The 26,023-nt window shown below is 40.5% G+C and overlaps 1 protein-coding gene across 7 annotated transcripts in view; it reads right to left on the bottom strand.

Annotated features, from left to right (window-relative positions):
- LOC134633624 (SRC kinase signaling inhibitor 1-like) overlaps positions 1–26,023 on the bottom strand; it is a 147,065-nt gene that overhangs the window by 50,601 nt on the left and 70,441 nt on the right. For all 7 annotated transcript variants that reach the window (XR_010573771.1, XM_065471571.1, XM_063482507.1 and 4 more), the window contains one exon: positions 16,016–16,042. Coding sequence is in view for 5 of the 7 variants with exons in the window: in XM_065471571.1 (XP_065327643.1) it covers positions 16,016–16,042 (27 nt within the window). In the remaining 2 variants the exon portion in view is untranslated. The remainder of the gene's footprint in view (positions 1–16,015; positions 16,043–26,023) is intronic.

The following is a 26,023-nucleotide window of genomic DNA, read 5'->3' on the forward strand; positions in this document are numbered from 1 at the left end:
GCAACGCATTTTATTTTCTCTTTTAATTTCGGTTAACAGACAGACGTGAAGCTTGGCTGTACGTTTAACTCCGGCGTTTTATTTTTCACAGTAACAGTCAATAAAGCTTCCCACAGGATCTCTCCCAGAGGACCTCCTCCCTCACGCTCCCCTCAGAAGACTCATTAAAATGACTTTGGCTGCAGTGATAAGCTGGGCAAAGAAACACATGCACAGTGATATATTTTTCAAATCTCATGGAAAGTGTGATCAATTTTCACATCTGAAGTGTACATAAAATTGATTTGTGTAATGCTAAGGCCTCGAGAGAGCCAGAGAACCTCTGAAAGGTCGGATAACGCTAAATCAGATATATAAATTTAAAAAAAAATCAGATGTTTCAAAGAAAAGTGCTCTTAGCAATTCTGAAATTATGACAAGTGCTCTTTTTATTGCCTGTTCTTCCAAGTGATTCGTTTTTACACTGAAGTGATTAAAAGCAACTCTTTTCATCTCGTGCTTTACTGAAATCATTTCTGATGTCGCCGCGTAGCATCAAAGGCTAAATGATCGTGTGTGGGTTCTGAAGGAGAAAGGTTCAGCCCGCATACTGACAAACACTTTAGAGGCAGAAACACCATCTCCATTCCAATAACACCGCCCATAATCCAGGGAGACGTTCTGGATGGACGCTTGTGTCTGTGATCTCTTTCTTTCAGTCACTAGCGAGAGCTCATAACCATAACTGAGAGTGAGGAACAAAAATCAACAGCTTCACCTCCACACTCAGCCCGCTCTTCACCACAGCAGACCAGTGTAGCATCAGCACATCAGTGCAGATGCCAAACCAACACATCTGTTAGTCTCTCATTCCTTCTTTCCCCAATTCATGAACAAGGCCCCGTGATACTCGGGGTACCAACTCATCCCCAACAGAATAATAAAATGCAATAATTCGACTCACTAAATCTGACTCACAAACCTCTTGGATGGTCTGTTTCACACAGCAGCCCACAGGAATGGTGAAATAATTTCATTAAAATGCCCCAGAAAGCACCATCAGTGCAAACGCAGTAGAGTGTTTCAGTTCAGTGACTTGATCTTATACACAAACCACATAACCTTTAGTTCTTCTTCTGCCTGACTCAGTGACAAGCTGCTGCTATACTCTATTACTCCGACAGAGATTATTTTTTTTAGCCATCGTGTATTACTACTTACATTGTTTTTGCATTAACTAAGAGACCAGTTTATGAATCCTCTCTGCTGAGGTACAGGACACACCAAATAAACTGTGAATGATTATTATTACACACATTGGAAATGGTGGCAGCACCGGGGGCTCCACCGGGGTGGAAGAGCGTTGCTCCTCCTGGCCAGACGGTGAGCACACTGAACCCCAAGTTGTTGCTCTGTGAATGAATTATTAAGTGATGTGTTTATAAAGTGATGTGTTTCAGGCATGTCCAGCTTGGAGGAGACCCCAGGGCATGCTGGAGAAATTACAGCAGAAGTCCTGGAAGGGTGGATGGATGGTTTACAACTCGGCGCTAATTAGCAGGCGTTTGTGACTTGCTCCTATACAATTCATGAATACATCTTGCTAATCAAGTTTGTTAGCATTAGCTCTTCAAAATAAGGATAAGCAATTTTTTTACATAAAAAATGATTCCTAATATGAATAAAATGGGTTACACCAGCCACTCGCTCAGTGACACCCGGGACAAGCTCCAGCCCTGCTGAGACACTGGACTGACTGATTGCAGTCAATAAATTTTGTCCTTATCTCTGTTTAGCTTGAATATATTCAGGCTCCTTGTATAATATGAGGCATTCTCAGAGTCTTATTACTCTGCAACGGACACAAAGGTCTGTGAAGTTGATCCAGCTACACAGAGTGCTTTAAACATCAGTCTTCCCTGAAAGCTGAAGCATCCAGTGCATACGTTTTCTTGCATGAGAGATTCAATGAATTTCATGAGAGCAGAAGGGCGGTGCACATAATCACATGGCTTTCTCTTTCAAATTGAACTGTAATCACTGAAGGAAGACAACGTGGATAATTTCACTTGTTCCACCTTTGTCAGACTATATGAGCCGTTACAGAATAAAACTGTCAACTTTCCATTTATACATTTTTTATGTAGAAAATGCTCCTCAGTGTTGTACTGCATAGGAAAGCCTGGTTTATTCCAGGCACCTGCAGTTTGAGCTCATGTCTTTTTAAATGTACTCGTGTAAACCCGGCTTTCAATTGCACCAAACCAACAATTTGATACCAGCACAGATGGAAATGTGTGGGCTTTATCACTATTTAATGACTAAAGAAAAAAATACCAGATTCAGACCATGATGCATTACCTGCGCAGGACTCTACGGTCCTGTGTGAAACACAGTCTGTGGTTCAACAGCTTGTAACACCGAGGCAGTAACTTAAAAAACCTGCTTTCTCCTTGACTTTAATTATTCGTCACATGAAATATGATATATTAACTTAAGTGGAAATCAATTTAATATCTTGAAACATTAGTCATCTGGTGTGTCTTTTTTTCCATGATAATAAACAAGCAGCTGGCTGCTCACCAGGTCTGTTCCTACTGCCAACACAGGGAGAGGTGAACTCTGTGTAATCTTGGAGCGATGTTATGATCACGGCAACAATACTGAGCCAACAAAGTCACCCTGATTATTTAAAATGGAAGAATGATGTGGGAAAAATGGTGAGTTGGTTGGCTATTGTTGGATATCAATTTTGGCTCAACCTGTTTCTGTGTCAAGGCACCTCAGACCTCTGTCTGACCTTTTATCCCCACCTGAGCACCATATTTAATCATTCCTGTGCTGTTTTACTGTTTTAAAACTCCCCCAGTGATCCTCCAGAGACCAGCAGGCATCTCTGCAGGGATCTGGGTGAATGTGGTGGGAATGCAGACAGTTCACAGGAAAGTGTCAAGGTCCCCCTCGAGCTCTGTCACATGACTGGCAGGACTCCAGGATTCCTTAAAACTAACATTTTCTCACTAATTCTCTCATTTAGGCATATAGAAGTGGTCAAGAGGACCTGCTTAGTAGAAGGAAATAGAGAGGAAAGGTGATTTTTAGTGACTTTGAAGGGGGGCGTGGTTGTTGGTGCCAGACTGGCTGCTCAGAAACTGCAGATCTACTGGGATTTTCCCACACAACCAACTCTTGGTACAGAGAACAGTTTGAAAAAGAGAAAATATCAAGTGAGGAGCAGAGTGTGAATATTTTGATTTTTAATCTTTTTTAACAGCCTTTATGGTGTCATGGTGGCAAGTGTGCATTTGACATTTTTGTAAGTGTTATAGAAAACAACATTTATTCTTTGCAGGAAAGAAAATGACAGATTGAGATTTTTACCTCAGTGCGAGCTGAAACACGACTCTAAGTTCAGCTAATGTTAAACAATTTCAGTTAATACCAGGCAGAAAAAACATGTGGTGTTATTAAGAGTATGAATCAAGTTAAACACAATATCGTGCTACTTATAACTTAAAAACCTCTCACTGAGTTTTTGAAAAGAAGCCGCAGATTTACACTAAATATCATGTTCCATTCAGCACAGTTGACCCTTACCTCTACTTCCAGATTCTTGTTTAAAAGCATGAAAAGAGCTTCAGCTTCATTAGCTCACCTTGAACTCTTTAGAGGCTTCTGTAAAAATATTCACAGCTCTTTCTGATGCTTTCCAAACCTCAGTGTGGCAACTCTGAATGGTTACTACCAGCTAACACACAAGATACTGACTTAAGATGCAGCTGTGCACAGCTGTACAGAGCCCCCACCCCTGACACAGCTGCCACACCCCTGGACCCAGCAATTTCATGGACATTACCTCTACATGCCGTGGCATTCCTTTCCAGTGAGACTCACAAATGAGAGCATACCAATCCCTACCCGCCTAACGGCACGTTTGGGTGCCACGTTATACGAAAGGACTTTTTACAAAGCAGCCTCGGCTGGAAGATGCGAGTCGGCAGGCCGCACATCTTTGCAACAACAGCCCGAGGGGGGAGAGGCAGGTGAAGGAGGAGCACGCGTGACGTGTTCAGTGGTGCGCTGCCCGATATAGCCGCAGTCTTCTGTTATTTCCCACAGAGCAGCTTCGCAGGAGCAGCTGGGGGTTAATTGCCTTGCTCAAGGGCACTTGTTTTCGAGTTAGAGGCAAACCCTCCATGAGAGCAGGGAGCCTTTTGCTCATTTCCCTGCTCGGATTTTCCCTATTGACTATTTTGAAGTATTTTGATCTGAGCTTTTATACTTTAGCATCACCACACTGAAAGTGTATGTGACCCGATTTTTAGTTTATTTACAAAATAAATAATAATAAAAAAAAAAAAACCCTTGTGAACCCTACAGTCGGCCAAGTCTGGGGTGTAAATACAGCCTTTCATCTCTATATTACTTCAGTTATATAGCCTAAAGTGAAGGATCATTTTCTTTCACATAAAATCTAGAGGGAAGTTCTCATCCAGTTATTGCTTTCCACAGAGTTCAGCCTGCTAAACAAACCTCGCAGTCTTGGCAGATGGCAGTGAAGTGTCAATAAGTGATTCTGGCCACGTGCCTCAGCGCAGTGCCAGTCGGGGAGCGCTGCAGCAGTCGGCCTCCTAAGCCTTTTAGCGGCGGAAAACGCTCCGGCTATTCTCCGAGTCAGATTGGGGAATAGCGATTTTCCACCGAGCATCATATCAACAGCCAAACAGCACGAGGGCCACAGAAGCAGTTGTCTGAATGCGTTAGAGATGAGCTAGCTCACTGGGACAAATATGGCACGGGTAGTCTGGGGATGTCTCTGTATGGAAACTGCTCTGTCTGCCATATTCTCTGTGTAAGACTCATGAAAGACGAACAAGTGTCTTGCAATGCTTCTGGGCTCCCAAAAGAGACGAATCCTTTAAAAAATGTCCTTTGAATGAAAATAAAAGTTTTAGTGGATGTTTGCCGATGATTCTCTTCATTACTGAAACATTTACGAGACTGCTGAGAAGAGAAAAAGACTCCACTAAATTCAAAGAATCCTTTGCATCAATGTTGCAAAGCCATGACGGAAACAAATGCCAGCGTTCAACCACATAGGCTCCTTAATGAGCTAATATCGTAAGATGTTTGATTTTACTGGATTCATGTAAATGTCACTTCGTAACGAGCACCTGAGATCTAAAACAGACTGCATCACATAACAATCCATATTAATTATCAGATAATAGTATAAAATGTTCTTAAAGGCAATAACACATTGGAAAAGTCCAGTTCAGTGATTCCACTTAGCTTCCTAGCAGACACTAATCTAACAGGGATGCTCCTGGTGACTATTTCTTTAACAGGAATAAAAATGAAACAACTAGTGTAAAACTAAGAAACACTCAGATATCAAAATAAATTTTGATTACTTTTTAATGGACAATATCAAAAACTGTCTTTAATCTTTAATCATCTTTAATCATCCTTTAAGTGCTGCTTATGAACATGTTATACTCTAAAATGATGACGAAGAAGAAAAACGCTTGAAATAAGCTGTTAAATACAAAGACACATTATTAAATTATCACAAGTTATCATGCAAAAAACTAATAATTTGCCATTGAAATGTGTGGTGCATTGTGCATATTATTTTTCTATAATATATGACAACCATCCCAATAAAAGAAAAAAAATCTAAAATAATAACAAACAAATCATCCATCCATTTTTTTCCACCTATCCCGAGACAGCTCGCAGGTCAGCCTAAGCAGAGAGGTCCAAACCTCCCTCTCATCAACCACCTCCTCCAGCTTATCCTGGGGAACACCGAGGCATTCCCAGGTCAGATGAGAGATATAATTTCTCCAGCAGGTCTCCTCCTGGGAGGACATGCCTGGAACACCTGCTGAATGAATGAACTCCTCTCCCTACGACTGCATTCTGTCTGCAGCTCGGACACAAGCATTTCACTGCATGTTCACTATGTGTTGTACTGTTTATGTGACAAATAAAATATGTATTTAAGACCAAGATGAATTGGAAGGCTGACAGACACAGAGATGAGAGTATGGACTGAGCTCAAGAAACACCACTACAGAATTACAAAATACCCCATAACAAACCAAGACCCAGGCCCACGACAACTGAAGGAACTGCCATTTTTGCCACTTCAGCCTTGAGCTACGTTCACATGTACTTGTTATATTTTTAAAACGGATCCACAGAAAAATATTTCTGTTCACATGAAACATGCAAATTTTCGATCCGTTTTATAAAAATGACTAAATCTAGTAGCTGCACAGACATAACCTGATAAACATTGGTGAGGTTCGAGGAACACAAGATGTAATAAAGCCAGGTATGCATATTTAAACATTTCCTCTGCTTCGTCACTATGGTTACAAAATAATCCCAGTAGGCCCCATTATCATTCCCTCAGTAACGAAGAAGGCTGATGAACAAGTGCAATACTGGATGCAGCTTCAATAGGATCCCCACTCCCTATCTAAGCCCCACAGTATGGTCCACCCCCCACCCCCGCCCCAAATTAAACACCAAGGCAAAGAAAAAGCAACAATAGGCGGTGATTACTCTGGCCACTCTCGACAGAAAGACAAGCGGACAAGAGATGTAAAATGGAGCATTAATATTTGTATAAGTGAGGCTGGGAGTGATGAAAAGAGGAGAATTATGCAGCACTCTGCTCCATTGTGTCTTTGACACTGTCAGCAGCAATTGCTGCCTGGTGTTTGAATCCATGTTCAGCCCCGCTGACGAGCTGAAAATCCTCATGCAAGGGGAGCGTGTGAGAGGAAATGTGTGATATAATATAAGAATCTATATTCCCATTTGCTTGCGTCCAATCAGTACGAGCGCCACCGATGTTTGTGTGCATTTAGCAAGCTGGAGACATCAAAGGGGGAATAGCAGGGGACTATTAAACACATACACAGCCTCACACACATGAGCACAGCAGTGCACTGCTGCAGGGGTTTCTATTGCATCAGAAGAGGAGGCGAGACTCCCCGTCTCCCTGAGAGGAAGAGGAGCGATAACCAATCCTGTATGGGCAGCAGACCAGCAACAAATAGGGGGAGAATGGGAAAAAGCCAGCATGTGTGTTTGTCACCAGCTAAACAGACGAGGCAGCAAGAGAGCTACTGTGAACATACATGACGAAAGGAGCACGAGATGCAAACTGTAACACGAGAGATTAGCCATATATTAAAATAAAAGAGGCTATTTTTGCAAAGTACATATGCTGGATGTATATGTAATTAAGCACCGCTATTCAGGCACTTTCAGCACAGCCGAGCATTTGTTATTGTCTGTCTGTGTTAAAGGATAAAGCCGTCACTCTAATTTCTTATTGTCGACGATCCTCTGAAAAAACCCAAACCGACAATGTGCCCATCTGTCAGCGCTTCCCTACCCTGTCTCTGATGCTCAGCTCTCAAGCTCAGTGATTTCTGGAAGTCTTTAAGAAATACTCCTAAATATACACTTTCATTTTATGAAAACAGGCACAGTCGTTTTACAAACAGATGGGGACTTATAGCACAAAGGAGGAAATACTCGATTTGCTAAGGACTATTTTCAGCCGTGGATTAATCAACAATTTTTGTGTGCTACTTCTGCAAATGACTCAACTTGGATGTTTTTTTTAATCAATCCGTAAGCCCTCCCACATCGTCTGAAACTAATAATAGTTTGTTTTGTGTATTTATGTATAGTCAAAGGATAATTCCAGTGCCTTTCAATTTGATGCTTTTGCCTCATTGTGACTTAACTGAGCGCCTGTTACAAAATAATTGTATTTATTCTAAGATTATTGCTCTCTTAAAAAGCACAACAGTGAATTCAGCTGTTGAATAGTGGTTCTCGCAGGGTGCAGGGTGGGAATATTTGACCACTGAACATTCTGCAATGAAAAACTGCACAAAAGTTATGAATGAATTAATTTGCTGTTTCAGTATCCATTTCCTGTTAAATATCCTTAAAGAAAATTCTGTCAAAGAGGGTTTAGGTAAAGGCGTGCAGCGCCCATAGTTGGGAATTATGCGACCAAAAGAACTCCCAACATTCAGGACACCATATCATGAAAGCTAAATGTCTTATGGCTTCAGGCGGCCCAGGGACAGAGCACATCACCTGTTAGCAGAAATTGATGAATTCAATTCAATTCAGTTTTATTTACACAGCGCTGAATCACAACAACAGTCGCCTCAAGGCGCTTTATATTGTAAGGTAGACCCTACAATAATACATACAGAGAAAAACCCAACAATCATATGACCCACTATGAGCAAGCACTTTGGCGACAGTAAGAAGGAAAAACTCCCTTTTAACAGGAAGAAACCTCCGGCAGAACCAGGCTCAGGGAGGGGCGGGGCCATCTGCTGCGACCGGTTGGGGTGAGAGAAGGAAGACAGGATAAAGACATGCTGTGAATGCTAACATAGCGCCAGGTAAGCTAAAGAGCATTAGTTCTTAGAGAAGTTTGACCTCCTTTGAAAGAGTCCTCACTGAACCAAAAGCAACAATATGTTTGGTAGGCTATGTTAAATCGTCTGACAAGGTCCAGGCAAGATGTATGCTAACTGAGTGGTGAGCACAAATGGGACGAGAAGGATGCCTTTGTCTGACAATAAAATCAAAAGGAAAACTGGCAAAGTGTCAGATGATATACAGGCTGATGGCTTGAAATTTCTGCTTGTACTTTGATGTGCAAACAGCTGTCTTAGAGAACATTATGGTCATAGAGAAAGGCAACCTCAGACAGGCAAGCGGACAGGCACGCAGGCATGGCCCTTAATGTAGTTAGCAAAATAGCTATTTAAGGTGGCTAATTCCAAGAAAGCTTGGAAAAACGGTGAACCTTCCCAGGAGTGGCCGGTCTACCAAAATTACTCCAAGAGCACATCAACGCATCACCCAGGAGGTCACAGAAGAACCCAGAATAAGAACTGCAGTTCTCACTTGCCTCAGTTAAGGTCAGAGTTCATGATCCAACCATAAGAAAGAGACTGACGAAAAACAACACAACAGCTCAACTTTTGCCAAAGAAAAAATAAATTGGGGGGAAAAATATTCGGTGGACTGAAGAGACAAATCTTCTAAAAGGTTCAACTTTTGAGTCCCATCTGGACTAAAACTAACATTTAATAAAACACATCACCGCAACAATCAAACATGATGTTGGGGCTGCTTTCCTACAGTCAGGACCTGCACGACTTGCTGTAACTGATGGAACCACGAATGCTCCTCTCTACCACAAAGTAGAGTTGTAGCTATACAGCGTTTTTAGGTAATTGTAAAAGTAGGGACTTCAGAAAAAAAAAAAAGTCAAGATATTTTTTGGACAAAGACTCATTATACAGCCTGGAAGTGTGAGGTCTTGCAGTCCTGCTACAGGCACACCTCTCTCCGTGTCTTCTTTGTTCAGTGAATGCAAAGAGAAGCAGTGAAGGAACTGTTTGCACTTGAACAGTGTTTTTCTTGGGGGTTATTTATGGGTTAGGTGCTTTGCTGGACAGAGCAAAGATAGTTTATCAGCTCCATCCTGCAGGGTCTCTGAGTCCTGGTCCTACAGGCAGGAATCTTAGCACAGCTTCTTAGATCTCCCTCTCCCCAGCCACTGCCTCCAGCTCTTCCAGGGAATGCTGAGGTTTTCCAAAGCCACCTTAGAGATAACCTCGCAAGTCCACTCTGGGTCTGCCCTGCAGTCACACATACATTTTGTGGCCATAGGGGAGGGTATGAACATATTAGCCGTCGTGGTCAGCTCTGTCATGTTGCAAACTGCTACCTGGTGTGAATGAGTTGGACTTCCTAGCAGCACAACCTTTAACTTCTCTACAAATGAAGGTATAAAATTTCACTGACCTTGATTTTTGTTTTTAAGGTCGCTCCAGGGCCAAAAACTTTAATTCAGAGCATCCTTACTGCTGTATTGACTAACAATGTTTGTGTAATGTTGTGTAGGTGCTATATATAAACTACAGTTTGCTGTGTTCATGGTAAAGAGGAACACGTCAGCCTGTGTTTAAATACGTATGTTGTTTGGACAATGGTGGAGCTCCACTGCAGAGAGGAACGAGACACACTGGGTTTTTATACACACACACACACACACACACACACACACACACATGCAGACACACAAGTTCATTGTTAGTTTTGGTTTTATCCTCTCAACCTTATCCTTTGACATTTGAATGTAAAATACAGCAAATATTTCACATCCCATTTAATTCAAAAAGCGTTCTCATTGTTCCATTACAGAAAATCCTTGAGCAGAGTTCAGATTTGCTGCATCAGCAGTAGGTATGCAAGGGGCCTTTCAGATTATCAAGTAATTTTATGGTTAAGATGATGTAAGCTGCAGTAAGTGCTTAGGTTAGCACATGCACAACACAGGCTCACTGAAAGTAAGGGTCACATGGGTCCGTTCAATATGCATAATTTATTCAAGCCTGATGTGGAACTAATAATGCATTTTAGTCTCACGTTGATCCTTACATGGCCGAGATGTAAAGAAATTTGATTCTTCTTCCACAAAACAACTTAAACTGTTTCCTTTGAGCATTTTTCTATTTTCTAACTGTCAAGTCTGAAAAAAACTGCTTTGTTTTATCATCTACTTTCAGTTTATCTAGTCATTAATAGTGTTGATATGATTATGTGAGCTGAAGAACTTGAATCCACATCTATATATTAAAGGTTAAAATGGTTTGTTGTGGGGCCAAAAGCACTCTTTCTTTTCATAAACAGCATCCCAATTCCAATCTAATTTCATAGGAGACAATTTCTTTGTTTGCTATTAAAGTTTAATATCTCAGAAGAACTGAGGCACATAAATCCTCAGCGGGATCTATTTATCGCTATTCATTTTTTTATTTATTAAACCTTTATGACTCTCGAGATTAAAAATCTCTTTTGCAAGAGTGTCCTGGCCAGCACACGCAGACGTACAACTGGTGGCTGCACAGACTAGTAACACACAGAAAAATGCACAAAATAGGTACAGAAATGTGCATGAGGTGAAGAATGAAACACAAAAATATCCAAAATTATAAATTCAAAGCTAAAGGAAACTTCAAACATCAGAGTAAGTTATTGTCTGGGGCCAGAAACAGGAGCAGGAGTGTTCACACAGAACATCTGCCGCCTGTAGCAGCTGCCTCCAGCTCAATTTAAATCACCTGAAATTCATTTAGTAAGATCAGCTCCTTAATTATTGTGACTTTTGTTTTAATTGCAGACCCTCTGGACATAATTACAGGAAATCTGATACTTATTATACCCAGTCATCAACCTCCAGGGCTAAAAAATAAAAACCAACGTGGACCTGCAGTTCTTCTAACGGCCACATGAGGTTGACTCCGAAACCAAATCAGTCCAAATACTTCACATGTTAAAATGTCCAACTTTACAGCAGAAATAAATATGTTTACAGCCTGGGACCAAAAGCAGCTTTAGTCTCTATGGATAGTTTTACATATGAACATCTGTATGGTGTATGAGGATTTTTATAATGAACCCATTTTTATATTTTTAAGTCTTAAAAGTTAAAGATTTGCCTCATCTCCACTAATTCGAGACACAGAACTAGATCTCCCAACAGGTTTTTGTGCTGCTGGTGCCATTTGGAACATTTTTATTGGGATTGTGTGACAAATAATACGGCTTCCTGTGTGGTAAAGACTGTCCAAATACCTGTGCTCTACAGCTATGCACCTTGCTAACCAAGCTCAGCTAATAACTTGTATATGGTTGCTACTAGCTCTAAAACAACAACATAGCAGGGGCCAAAATGGTAACGCTGAGACTTCAGAACCAATGGGTGATGTCACAGTGGCAACAATCTATGATTAGACCGCACACAACAACAGACGCACAACAAACCTGGAGTCTGCCCACACTCCAGCTCGCCCTGAATGATCCGCTTTCTTATTATTTAGCTGACACTTGAACTTAAGTGACATTCTTCAAACGTGCCTGTGCTAACACAGCTGAAGGCACAAACGCTGTCTGCAGATGCTGGATGTAAACTCGCTCTGTCACTTTATATAATTTTTCACAGAGTGGGAGCAAGTTCCTCGGTTTGAAACCAGCTGGTAGCTCCACAGCCGCTGAAGCTGGCAGTGACTGATGACCACTAATGGGCCTGTTTTCAAATTAATCCTTTCATGTCACGCTATTTGCATTGCAGCCTCGCCAGCGCTTGGTGAAATTTCCGACTCCAGCCGGAAACAAGGTTTCATTTCGATGGCTGGATTCAATAAGGGCGCACTCAGGGGTCTCTGAGTGTTTTCAAAATCTTGGATAGCAGACCGTGTGTTTGTGATAGCGTGGGTTTAAATTTGGCTCTGGATTTTTGCTACATGTCAACTAATCCTATCTCTAATATTTTCTGTCACTAAGTGTGTAACTGAGTCCAGATCGCATTCAATAAAACCACAAAGAATAAGAGGGCATGATTAATGACTTCACGGCTTCCATTTAGCTAATCTTTTTTATTCTTTTTTTTGTTTTTATTTATCTTATTTTATTTACTTCAGTTGCTGGATGTTAAATAAAATATTATATGCTACTTTAAACTAGAATTTTTCTATTGTTTTACATTTATTCTTCATGGGAATCAATCTTAAAGCACCTTGAACTAAAATAACCTGATTAAAAATGTCTTATAAATACGTTTAAGAGAGTGGATGCCTGATAATGACACCTAAAGGTTTACTAAGGTTTACTAACTACACTTATATAAGCTTCCTGAATTGTGTATAAACTGTATTTAAAAGATGAATGCAGTCATCAATCTATATTTTGAACTGCTTAATCAGTTCAAGGTCCTGGGAGGGCTGGAGCCTATCCCAGCTGTTACTGGGTAAAAGGCAGGGTAGCCCATCACAGGGAAACACGAACGTGGGCTCTGAAGCCCTTAACTGTTTCCCCCATAAAGACGACCTCTGATGACCTCGTCTGTACCCGTAGTTTTCTTACCTTTTAATTGGTTAATAGGTTAGAACAGTTTCCATTGTATTTCCAAGGGTAACTGCACAGCTGGAGACCACCCTCACTACCTTCTGATGCTACACCTTCATTTTTTCTAACGGCCACCAGAGGGCGACCCTGTGAGTGTAAAGACTTCTACGAGAAAATGATTCTGCTGCTCGCTTGAGGTCCGAATCACTCTTTTGAATCCATCCATCTATGCATGAGAAAGTAATATGCTCCAGCTTTAGGTCACATTCATCCCTTTCTCGCCGCTACAGAGAACACCAAATGTAAAGTTCACACTTCCAAGAGGTAGTCGAATATCCTTCACAGCCTATGCCTCCACAGAAAGTACACATAGCCTTTAAAGGCACCAAACTCTGCTGAAAGTTGCTAAAAAGGGAAATGAAAACGTGCTGGAAATTTAAAGACAATCTGTGCGCTAGATGTTAAGAAATTAGACTCAAAATGTTAAATTGGCCTCTTGGTTGTATTAAAGGAAATGTAAGAGGATTAATGGTGTATTTGTGGTGACAGGACTGATGGATGGAATGCACCGTTTTTCTTTCCGAGTATGTAATTTGAATACATGAACTGTTGAAGCAAATATGGTAGCCAAAGTCTGCATCTTTTTACAGTATATTTCAAAACACTCTACGTTTATGCACTTCTTTGCTGGACCAGAAACAATGACCAAACAGAGAAATTAAAACATAGATGCATGGCTCCCAGATCAGTGGGTTCTCTACTGATGGAGGATACAGCGCCTTTCAGACTGCTTAAGCCTAAAAGGCAAATTTTTCAGGGCTTCTGGGATAGCCCGCAGGTATCAAGGTTGTTATGGAATTTACAATGAGTCCAGGATTAACCTCATGCAGAAATAATTGTTGAGGAGATGCAGATGAATTGAAGCAAACATTATTGTGGGAACTGTCTCGATATCAAGGAGAATGGGAGAGACATTTTGCAGCAGCTGTGATCATGCAGTTTCATGACCCTGTTCCAACTGTCCAGATAAGGAAAGACATTATGTCTCTGCAGTATCTACAAGCAGCTGGCCCACAGTACAACCAAAACACTATCAGTACACAGACATCACTGTAGTCATAAAAGCTTCAATGAGACTATTTTTTAAATAAAGGAGTTTAACCACAAATAAACAAAGCAAAAAATTTACACGGGCCAAAACCTCCTACTCCAACCACCGGGCATCGTTAATGAATGCAGATAAATTTGAAGATTGCTGGTTAACCTTTGAGGCTGCTCAAACACAAATGGTCAAAAGAAGTCTGACAACAAAGCGGACTGGAAATGAAAACCAGAAAGCTTCTGGTGCTAAAAACCTTGTGCCCTGCCTACAGGTACACGTGCATCTGTGCAAATATCATCAGAGTCGTTAAGGTTCAGAGTCTGAATCCAGGAATTTTGTGTCTGTCAACAACCTGTCAGGCTTAGGCTGAAAATCGGACCGATCTGACACTTCATTTAAACTTCATGATGTTTCCTACACACAGACTTTACTTTGGTGGGCTACCCCTATTTATAGACTTAGATCTTCTTTATCCATCTCAGAGAATGGATGATGTTATCCATGTTACTAAAAAAACAACCCTTTTGGTCTTCAGTTGCAAACCAGCTGTCTTGTATCGCAGCGGTCCCCAACCCCCAGGCTGGTGCGTGAGTCGTTTGGTACCGGGCCGCAAGAGTTGAGGCTCGGGTGTGAATCGGTTTTTATCGGTTTTTATCGTTAACTCAGTTTCCCTGGGACTTTTCCTGTGTGTTATGAATAAATCTTCTATGTTTTGGTGCTGGTTTTATTTTGTTGTATTTATCCATGACACCTTAAAGGCCGGTCCGTGAAAATATTTTCAGACATAAACCGGTCAGTGGCACAAAAAAGGTTGGGGACTGCTGTTGTATTGTCTACCAACCTCCCCGATGGCCACATTGCTATTGTGGCGGTCCTGAATTAGTTGCTCCCTATACTTCACCGTTTTGCAGCCGCTTATGATAGCCCTTGCTCTGCTTTGGCGAATAAGACTACCTTCAACAGATGAGGTCCAAAATGTTGGCGATGAAGTTCTTTCACAAGATAATAAAACTCGATGGAGCAACGGCTAATTGTGTTGCTCAAATATTGATTGTCACAAAGTACGTGGCACTTACATTACCTGCACAGAAGAAACTCAGAGAGGTAATATATATAAAGACTGCTGATAAAAACCCTGTGCACAGCAAAACTAGCCCCATACATGCGTGCACATATTTGCATATCGTACATCAAATCTCAATCTGTGGGAATCTTAGCTTTAGTTATGATGGAAGTAACAAATATTTATCACAGCAATCAAACGGGTGAATAATTCATCTGCACAACCTGCAGAACAGAATCAATTTGATCCATATTTCTGTCACTAATGACAATCCCACTGCACATCCTGCCTGCTAAACTCTCATTGATTTAGTTTTACCATCGGAGACCAACACCAGGCCTAATTTGAATTACAGACAACATGGGAGTTGTAGGCAGGGATCTGCAGGTCTGGAAACAGCCAATAACAAGCTTGGTACAGTGCCTTTTTATAGGGAAATTTTAGCGAGCAGCAGCAGTAAGTTAAGCTCCAGCCAGCAGCTCTCAGGCTGAACTGGACCTTTTCTTGCCTCATATTTGATGAAACAGGCATATTGTGTTCAATAATTGCGTATCAGAAATGCACACGTCCTTGGGGAGATGGAGGCACAGAGTCATAGGGAACCAAACTCAGCTGGACAGAAATCTTACTTGCATAGTTTAAAGTGAACCAAAGCACTTATTTGATTCATGCAGGGATTTTTTCTTTCTTATGTGAACACTCTGAGGGAGAAATGTCGCAGCATGCAGCACAAGAGTGTTAAAAGAGTTAAATGCAGAAGTGTGTGCCAACGTGTGACCAGTGCTAAATGCAGTGGAGAAGCAGGCATGCAAAGACACAATGGAGTTATCCTATTAAGAGACGAATCCACACAGAGGCACAGATTTACGCTGAAACACAAACACAATATTGGCACTGACCTTGAAGCTCCAGTAGTTTGGTTGTTGCTAGAGGGGGAGGAAAGAAAAACAAAGAGTAAAGGAGACAGAAGAGGGGCAGGGAGGGTGAAAGAGGGAGAAAAAGAACGATTGAGTGTGAGACTTTTTTTTCTGCAAAATGCCACACTAGAAATGCTCAAAGCACAAAACCGACTGGTTAGAACCAGAACAGAGAGAGAAAATGCTTTTTGTCACTCAGTTGCCATGCGAAGATTTGCAAGTGATACTGCAAAGTGTGCCTAATGAAGTTTGAGAGGTTTAATGGTACGTCGTTTTTACACAGCGAGAACAATATGCCCCAAAACACAAAGGCCGCTTTGCTTAAAATGACCACACATTGTAGCAAAGCTTAAGCAAGAAAACCAAAAATTGCCCTTTTTATTTATTATTTTCTGTACATTAGGCCTGGTGAGGAAATGATGAGCTAATTATCGTGATGATAGCCAGATTAACTTGCGTTGTCCTTCACTGCCATCATAATAGGACTTTAATTGCTTGTAATTGCTTCTCAGCAATTAATCAAATGTTTACAGTGACTTCACACATACTAATGATGAAGGGCCAGTCAGCTCCTAAAACCAGCCCCACAGGCTCACTTGCAGAGTTTGCTGGCGTGTACCCAGGACCGGGATTAAAGCAATGCACAGACACTGGATTAACAAGCTGCCATTTTTACTTGATCTGGAAGGAAGCCAGTGCTCAGGTCAGCATTACTCTGATTCCTGAAGATGCAGACACTGAGAGCGTTTATGCACTGATCCGTGACCTTCAGTCAGAGCCCATGAATTGATACGTTCCATAGTACGATCCTTTGTGACCCTTCAAAAGTATTTGAATGACCCAGTCAGGGCAAATTTGTGCCACCTTTCTGCACTGATGTTTGATTTGATTTGGTATTGCTAATAATCTCTATGAAAAAGACAAAACCAACAAGGTGGTAAAGCATAAAGACACCGAACTGGAAAATTAAAATGAAATACGAAAATGTGAAGAGTCAAAAATTAAGTCCAAAAGCAAGTCAATACTCATAAACTCCCATGTTAAAAGCACAAGCAAACATGCTTACAGAGTGTTCCAGAAATCTGTTGGCCAAGATAATGTCCATTTTGGACAACACCTCTCACGCCCTGCAGGAGACTGTTAAGGCGACCGTGCAGGATGGAGCATTCAATCTGTACAATACACAGATAGGTTAAATACCTGCTGAAAAATACACGTGTGCATGTTATTGATTATTTGTTTATCTGAAAAATAACTTTGTTAACAGTGAGGTACAGATGGGAAGAACCATGATTTTCAAATGTTTACATTTCCTTTAAGTTAGTTAGAAAATACTGAAGTTTAACCAACTATGTTTTCTCTTAAATATATGTATTTTTCCTTGTTTTTTCAGTACATGGGGGATGTAAGTTGCTCCTACAGCTAGAAGGTGGCAGTAATGGAAGAAGAACTCAATATTAACAACCAGGCATCAGATCAGTAAACCTCATCTGTCTTTGAGATGACACGTTCCTCCAAAAAATGGAAAAATGTGCAAATCAAAAGATGACAGCTGTCAAAAAGTTCAAAAGACAAACGAAAATTAGATCCACTGGAGACAGATGTGCTGGACATTTGAGGATAGTTTAAGTACAGTCTAATACTTCCCAGTGAATATTCAATAGTATTGTTGCTTAAAACAGCCATCAAAGAATAGACTGTCCAAGAAATGTGTGCTCCAGTTGATTATTTAGCACTAATTAGCAGGTATCTGCATCTCTGCGTTCCTCTCATTCAACTTTATGAATGCAGCCCAAACAAGCTAGGATTAGCGGATAACTTAGCGTTACTGACAATAGCTTGCAAAGCAAAGGAATTCTTATGTTAAAGCATTGTCTCCAATATTATTAGATGTGCAATAAATTTAATCTGCCTAGATTAACGTGTGTGTAGTTTAGCAGTTTTCAGAGACACTGGGTTATCTCGTCAGCTTTTTGTTTTACCAAACGAATGGGTTAGTCTATGAAAGACGTCTGTGCTATGATACCATAATTTAATACTGTTTTAGCCATTTAGCAGACATCCATCTCTCTATGGTCACTAATTCCAGCCGGCTAAATCACTCATTACTGTATGTGAATAACGCTCTCCTACAGTCTACCTTCTAACCCCAAACTGGAAGTGAGAAATAAACTTCCCAGAGTGCTTTTCCATCTCTCAGCAGCAGCTGTATTGTTGTTATGTTTGAGAAGCACAGTACGCATTATAAAAGGGTGAATTGCTCCACCTTAAGAAGTCCATGGTGGTAACTATTTGGGTTATTAGTGATCTTACAGGCAGGCTGTCCAATTCCTTACAACCAATCCTATTTTTAATGTTTAGAGGGAAACCTTCAGTAACATCATCAATCTCCTCATTTACTTAATGATTTCAGCAAACTAGCAATTGGTTAGTTCATCTGGAAGAACTGAACATGATTTATTGAGATAGAGAAATCAATGAATGTATTTGGCAATTTTGGATCCAATGATCCATTGTGACAGGATTTAGGACTGGGCACCTGCAGTATAGGGTCTAGGTCTCTAGCTTTGGAGCTACCCTTAGAAAAACCCGGAAACAATTTTAACCCTGGAGAACCCATGGGGTCAAATTTGACCCCGTGGTTTCCCTAGAAAACCAGTGGGGTTGGATCTGACCCCATGGGTTCTCCAGGGTTAATAGTCCTCAAACCAGGTCCTTATTTATGTATACTGAAATTTCAAAACTCGTCCTTAAGGGTACCATGGATGTCGCCAGGCCTCGTCTTTACGAGGGAAAGAATAAAGGATACAAACTGGAGGCTGACTGGCTAAAAGAAGGCAGGAAAGAAAACGACTGGATTAATGAAATGATGACAGCTTTGAGTTTGACAGCGTGGGAAAGTGGTAGTGATGTAAAGAACAGACTGGCAGCTGAACACCCGAGCAAACAGGAAGATGAGGGATCCAGATCTTTCTTATTGAACTGACGCATGAGCTAATTTATGAAGTCTTACTTTTTAAAACAGTTTAAAACAGTTTTAACTGTTGCGTTCGAACACTTTTGTGCACAAAACCAGCTGCGCACAAAATGTTCTCACTTTGATGTGGAAGAACTTAAACACCAGGTCCCATTAAAAACCTGCGGGATGAATTTGAACACTGACTGAAAACCTCATCATCTGCTCTTGTAGCCAAAGGGGAAATTCAAATCCCTGCAGCAGGTTCAACATCTGCTGGAAAGGGTAAAACCACTCAAGTAAAGCCCACGGCTTTTACACCTTTGCCTGAATAAATGTTATGCTCGATGATGACTGATATCAGAGCCAGTCTTTCCTGAACGAAGAGAGAAATCACCGGCCACTATTTTCCTCAACTTTCACTTATATGTAGATGCTGGCTGAATGAGTGAACTAAAGCCAGGCATGTGCATACAAATCCTTATGATAGTGAGAAAGGAAATACACATAAAGGATGCTGGTACTCTGCAGACCCCTTTGCAGTGTATGAAAAGTCTGTTATTCGACACCTAGCTTCTTTTTCTATTTCAAGGAACCTTTTTTTTTTCCCAATTGTTTTAATATTTGGCAGGAAAAAAAAACCCGACAACAGTTAAGTTGTCACTGCACGGACTACTGAACTTGTGGGTAGATGAAAAATAACCCAATAAAATTGTCTACCAGCGTGTCACTGTGTGTGTATTTGATGGTGATTCTCCACAGGCTGTTTTTGCCTTCAGCAGTAAAATATGTGCTGCTGTTGTCAACTTGTCAGCTACTAACCAGCGTGTGTTTGGTATCACGAAATCTTCTCTCTGTAACCAAATCACAGTCTCTTCCATATCTGAGACATTTTGGTGCCTAAGCTTAACCAAACAAGCGAGCAGTAACGACTCAGCAGTCCCCCGTGCAACGTGCACTCAGCTCTCCTGGTTAAAAGTCATCTGTCTTTGTCTTTTAATGAGGAGTTTGGTGATATTTTAAAATAGAAACACTCTCGTATGTGGTTAATATGGGGTATTCCTACAAAGAGAAACTTTTGGTACTCCCGCAGGTGTGTCGTCATAGTTTTGTCATTTTCACTGGTTTTCAATCTTCATTTCGAGTTTATTTTTTGTTTGTTTCTGCTTCAAATACTTAAAATGTTTAAAAATGTTAACATTTAAGACATTTTTAATGGCAGTATGTTAAACAATATGAACAAAGCATATTACATTACATTAAAGTTATTTCAGTTTTCTCCAGTTATTTTTTTTTATTCCAGTTCATGTTGTTGTTGTTTTTTTTGTTTAATTTTCAAACTAAAACTGTAGAAATGATTCTAACCAATGCTGTTAATCAGGACTTCATTCACTTACAGAGACACAAGTTGTTTATCTAATGGTCAAAAATCACGGTGAAATAGCTTTCTGTCAAATAAAGTAAAATAAAGTCATTCCCATAATTGCATTTGGACCAGAAGCACCAAACAGATCCCTCACAGATCACTGAAGCAGCAACAACAAACATGTAAGCGGAGGACTTGAACAATGTTGATATTTTCCAATATCTAAATAACAAACTGAGAGAATTAAAAAGCGTTGGCAGAGATCTGTGATCAGAATTTATTTAGTTTATTTTCCAAAAAAAAACAAAAAACAGTTGGGATTACTCACCACCAACAACACTATACAGTCTGACCTTACTCCACTGTTATCCACCAAGTGGGATTTAAATTAGCACACTCATCATGGAAGTAAGCCTTTAAAATCAACAACACGGAGCTTTCCAAGCCAGATGTCACATGTTTAATAATTGCATTTTATTGCTATTTGACAACACGTCTCAGTAATATCTGATTGATGTCAGGCCTCTGTGAGAGGTTGAGTCAACAGTAAATGATGAATGTCTGACTTATAACCAAGTCAAGTCAATCTTTATCAAGAACAAAGGTTAAAGGGAAAAATATAAAACACAGCAAATTTTGGCTATTAGCTGTTTACAAAATAATGCAGCACTGAGTTGAGAAGCGTAACTCCCTCTCCACAATTACTTTGTGCTGTATGATTACCGTCTACATTACTACAATAAATCATTACTCATGTGGAAGAACACACCTCTCCTAACTGTTCCCAGCTCAATTACCTTTCAGTGCATTCTAATATATCACAGAGGACCGTGTTTGCAAAGCTATCTTCTCACGCTCAGATCTCAGTTTGCAATACAGAACTCTAAAAAATCTACAAAAAGCTGTCACAACAAACGATTTGCAACAATTTCAGGAGAAGTGAGTGTGCAGAATTGATCATGGTAATGCAGTTGCCCCAGCACTTTACAATACTGCTGCATGGCATCAAATATTCATGACTACAAAAGGAAGCAACAAAGTTAAAGTCCAGAGAAAAAGTCGACACAGTGCAAAACAAATGTGATCCTGGGTTCACTTACTGTAGCTGAATCTACCACAGAGGTGTTTTTGAATGCTTTGCCAGGTCTTTATATGCCTGTCTGCCAGATTATGGACAGATTTTCTTTTTAAAAAGTCGGGATCACAGAAGAGAGTCGTGAAACTCGCACGCAATTAGATTATCAAAACTACATGCTTACTGTAGACAGGTGAATTGTCCTGTGTTTGCCCCGCCTCACAGCCCATGACACCAATGACACCTAGAATTGGCCACACCCCCTTGCTGGACAAGCAGAAAATGGATCTGACAACCTCCCAGATGAAAAAATAAAGCCAAAAAAGTTCCTCTAATGGTCACGTGAGGTCGGTTCCAAAAGACTTCCATGTTAAAATGTCCAACATGTTTACAGCATGTTTCAAAAAAATCTCTTTGACTAGGTTTTCCTATTTAAATGGTAAAATCCCAGTTCCTATACAGGACTCTTCTACTATACATAAGTTCTCAAAACACTTTGTACAACACTCCTCATTCACCCAAGCGCTTATTTCTACACCTAAGTGCTTTCCATCTAACATTCACATACATGAGTATCTTGGGGTTGAGTATTTTGCCCAAGGACACTTTGGCATGCACACTCGAGCAGCCAAAGATAGAACAACCACCTTTCTAATTCATGGATGACCTGCTCTACCTCCTGAGCTACAGCCACCCCATTTAGTGTGTGAGGAGGGTGTGGGGATTCCAGACGTTATGGCCTTTTCCAATCTGGCAGGCATATTCATAAGACTACTGATGTGTGAAGTCATTTTGATGACATTAGATAACTGAAATTATACCGTGTAACAAATATTTTCCTAAATGGAATTAAATGGGAAAAAGTGTTTTTTTCCCCAACAGTTTTCTACAATAAACAGCAGGAGACCAACAGTGATGTGTGAAATGATTTTATCTCATATATAGAATTTTTTTGTACTTTTTCAGTTTTTCTGATGTTGCACTTTGTAGACATTTCAGGACACATCTTTCATTCTGCACACTTTATCATCAAATTGTCCAGATCAGAGAATTTTGATGAAAAATGTTACAACTCGTTGTCTACAGCTGGAAAGAGACATTGTTTGTATTTCTACAATATTTCAAATATGAGTTATTGATTCCAGAAGATGAAATCAATAATTATCTTTCCAACTGCACTGAGCTACCCATTGTACAAATCTAGAAAAAAAAAATATCACACATGTGGCTCGAATTGCCGCTATTTATTCTCACTCTTCACTGCATCTTTGTCATAAGGACACCTGAAATGGTGAAAACAACAGCTCAGAGACCAACTGCTTCATTCAGCATTTAGCTGGAGTGTCTATGCAGTGATTAGCTTGTGGTTATGAGCTGCCATGTTGCTCCTTGAAATTGTATTTAATGTCAATTCAGGTTTTCTTCAATTTTATTTACATAGAGCCAAATTACAACAAGTCACCTCAAAAAAATTCATATTCTAAGCTAAAGAACTTACAATAATGGAGTATAAACCCCAATAACCAGATGGTCCCATATAAGCTAACACTTGGTGACAGTGGGAAAGAAAAACTCCTTTTTAACAGGAAGAAACCTCTGGTAGTAGAAGTAAGGAAGACTGTAAAAAAGCCACACTACGGATTTAGTGTGCAGACTGTGTTTCATAGAAGATCTGTCAACTTGGGTGAAATTAAACAAACGTTCAGTCCAATCAATCATAACTGAAGTAAAGCAGTTATCTGAGAGAAATAGCAGGATGGGAGGGAGCAGGGAGATGGAAACCCTAGAAAACCAGTTAACCAGTTACAGTTAACTAGAAAGAAAGAAAAACTACAGCTTTCCAGCAGAGGTGGACCCTAACAAATACTTCATTTTTCCAGGTATTTGTACTTTACTTGAGTATCTGCTTTTCTGAGAACGTTTTACTTTTACTCCCTACAGACTCATTACTATAGGTTTAAGACAACTAAGGGGAGCTATTTTTTTTTTTACATCACTGTTTGCCTCCAGAAATCAAACTGATTTGAACCTAAATGAATGGACAAAGAAACATAAAAGAAAATCCAGCATTGGTGCTTATTAGACACAATGAGAGGCAAAAAAAAACCCCAAATAATGCATGCATAATTTTATTTACTACTTTCAGGCGTCAGAGTGGGCTGGAATGAAGAATAAAGCACAAAGCGAAGTAACATTTTTTAAGTGGTATTTATTTTCAAATACATCATTTCTATGAGCTCATGTAGCAGCAAACACACAAACTGTTTCTGTCCTGTTTGACACACAGTGTGTCTGCAAGCTAAAAGTACAGCTGCTGTATTTCAAACTGAGAGAAAGGAAAGTGAGATAACTTCACTCAGGGATGCAAGAAAGATGCAAGAAAGATGCAAGAAAGACAAGTCAGGAGAGGAAGAACGGAGATTATATTTAAAGGTAAACACTGCTCAGTGACATTTGATAGGCTGGAAGTTTAAAGCTGACATGTGATGTCCTTATTTATTTTAGAGCTTTTTTGAACAACTATTTATTGTGAAACACCTTGCAAAAATAGAATACTAGCTAAAAAAAAAGGGGGGGGGGGTTTGTTTGCAGTATTGTAGTAAAGTTTACAGTAATTTGCTGGTGCGGAGCAGCTGTGGTGTTCATGGTCAGTTTTAGGTTGCATAAAGGGTAGAAAAGATCAAATTAGATTTAAGGTAATGTTGAAATGATACTGATTAGATTCACTGACTGCTTTCCATCTTTATACTGTCTAGAACAGGGGTGGGCAATCTCAGTCCACGAGGGCTGGTGTCCTGCAGGTTTTAGATCTCACCTTGGGTCAACACACCTGAATCACATGATTAGTTCGTTACCAGGCCTCTGCAGAACTTCAGGACATGTTGAGGAGCTAATTTAGCCATTTAAATCAGCTGTGTTGGTTCGAGGACACATCTAAAACCTGCAGGGACACCGGCCCTCGTGGACTGAGATTGCCCACCCCTGGTCTAGAAGAATTCAGAAGAAAGTCACTACAGTAAAGGCCGCAGCAGAAAAAGCTAGTTTTTAAATTTTTTAATTCCTTTGTTTTTCTCTGCTTCTGTTCTACAAAACAGATACTCAAGTAAATTCAAGCACATTGATACAAATTAGAGTTTAGATGAAAATAAAGTCTGTATTTACATTATATGGGTAATAATATTATTTTAGATCCAATTAAGTGTTGCAGGGGGACTGGAGCCTATCCCAGGGCTGTTTCAGGGTGAGAGGCAGGGTTCACCCTGGACAGGTCGCCGGTCTGTCAGAGGACTAACACAGAGGCATAGACAACTATTTAGAATGATTGGTTAACCTATCCCCACTACCTGTATGCCTTCAGACTGTGGAAGGAAGCCACAAACTCCACACAAAAAGGTGATTGGTGATTAGTCCCCAACTGGCTGTGGCAGATGGCTGCCCCTCCCTGAGCCAGGATCTTCCTGTTAAAACGAGGTTTTTCTTTCCAACTGTCACCAAGTGCTTGCTCACTTGATTATTTGTTTGTTTTGGGTTTCTCTCTATTACTGTATTGTATAAACAGCCTTGAGTTGACCGTTGTAGTGATTTGACACTGAAAGTAAAACTGAATTGCATCCAAATGAATTGAATTCTCTCGGTTGACCCTGCTGGTGATCTATCCAGGGTGTAGCCCGGCATCAGGCATAGGCTCCAGACCCCCCGTGACCCTGAGGCAGAATTACAAGTCTTTTATACGGTGGTGAAAATCTGCAAAACCATCTTTTTCATACAGTCTATGACTGGATTGCACTCATCTTCAAACCTGCCACTTAAAAAGACTTTACAAAATACCGAATATGACCTTTGTGCTGGTACCTGCCACAGCAGATATGTTTATGAGAACATTTTTCCACAATGACTACTCATGAGTGGGAATGTGAACATGCTCAGAGGTGTCTCAGCCTCAAACACAATGACCTCTAGTTTGCTGAGACTTCCACTCTCAAAAACAAGCACACAACTGTCATTTGGCATTTCTGTTTAAAAAGCTGCCAAAAATACTGACTGGTGGGTGGACATACGTGGAAGCACCTTTTCACACTGAACACCAGTGAGACGAGCAGAGCGAAAACAAAACAGAAATATAGAAAATCTGTCATGTAAAAAGCAGAAACTGTTCACTCTGGAGCGCTTCGTTCCCAGTCAGAAGCTGATTGAGAAAATGTGCTTTCAGGGCTTTTAATTTGAATACTGACTTGCAGTTTGGGGTGTTTTTAATAAAGCACAGGTGGGTTTCTTTCTGTCAGTGAGTCTAAACTTCATTAAAAACGCGGTGAGAGCTTTGAAATAACAAATTCCCTTAATAATTAAAATGAAGGTGTAGGTGGAACTTAATTCTTGTTTGAGCAGCTGTTCTGGGAGCTGTATAGATCCCCAGTATTTTCTCTTGTCTCTCCTGGAAACTCAAGTTTAAACTTTGCAAAATTCATATCGCTGTTTTTAAATATGGAGTGAAGGAAGCAGGGCAGAGGAAACAAAGACCTCAACAGGCCTGTGGGCTGTCGTGACCCAGATTTCAGAGCAGTGTGAGGCTTCCAGGCCGCTCTCCAAGCCTGG

This window comes from Pelmatolapia mariae, linkage group LG8 (assembly GCF_036321145.2).
Source record: "Pelmatolapia mariae isolate MD_Pm_ZW linkage group LG8, Pm_UMD_F_2, whole genome shotgun sequence".
NCBI classification, from domain to species: domain Eukaryota; kingdom Metazoa; phylum Chordata; class Actinopteri; order Cichliformes; family Cichlidae; genus Pelmatolapia; species Pelmatolapia mariae.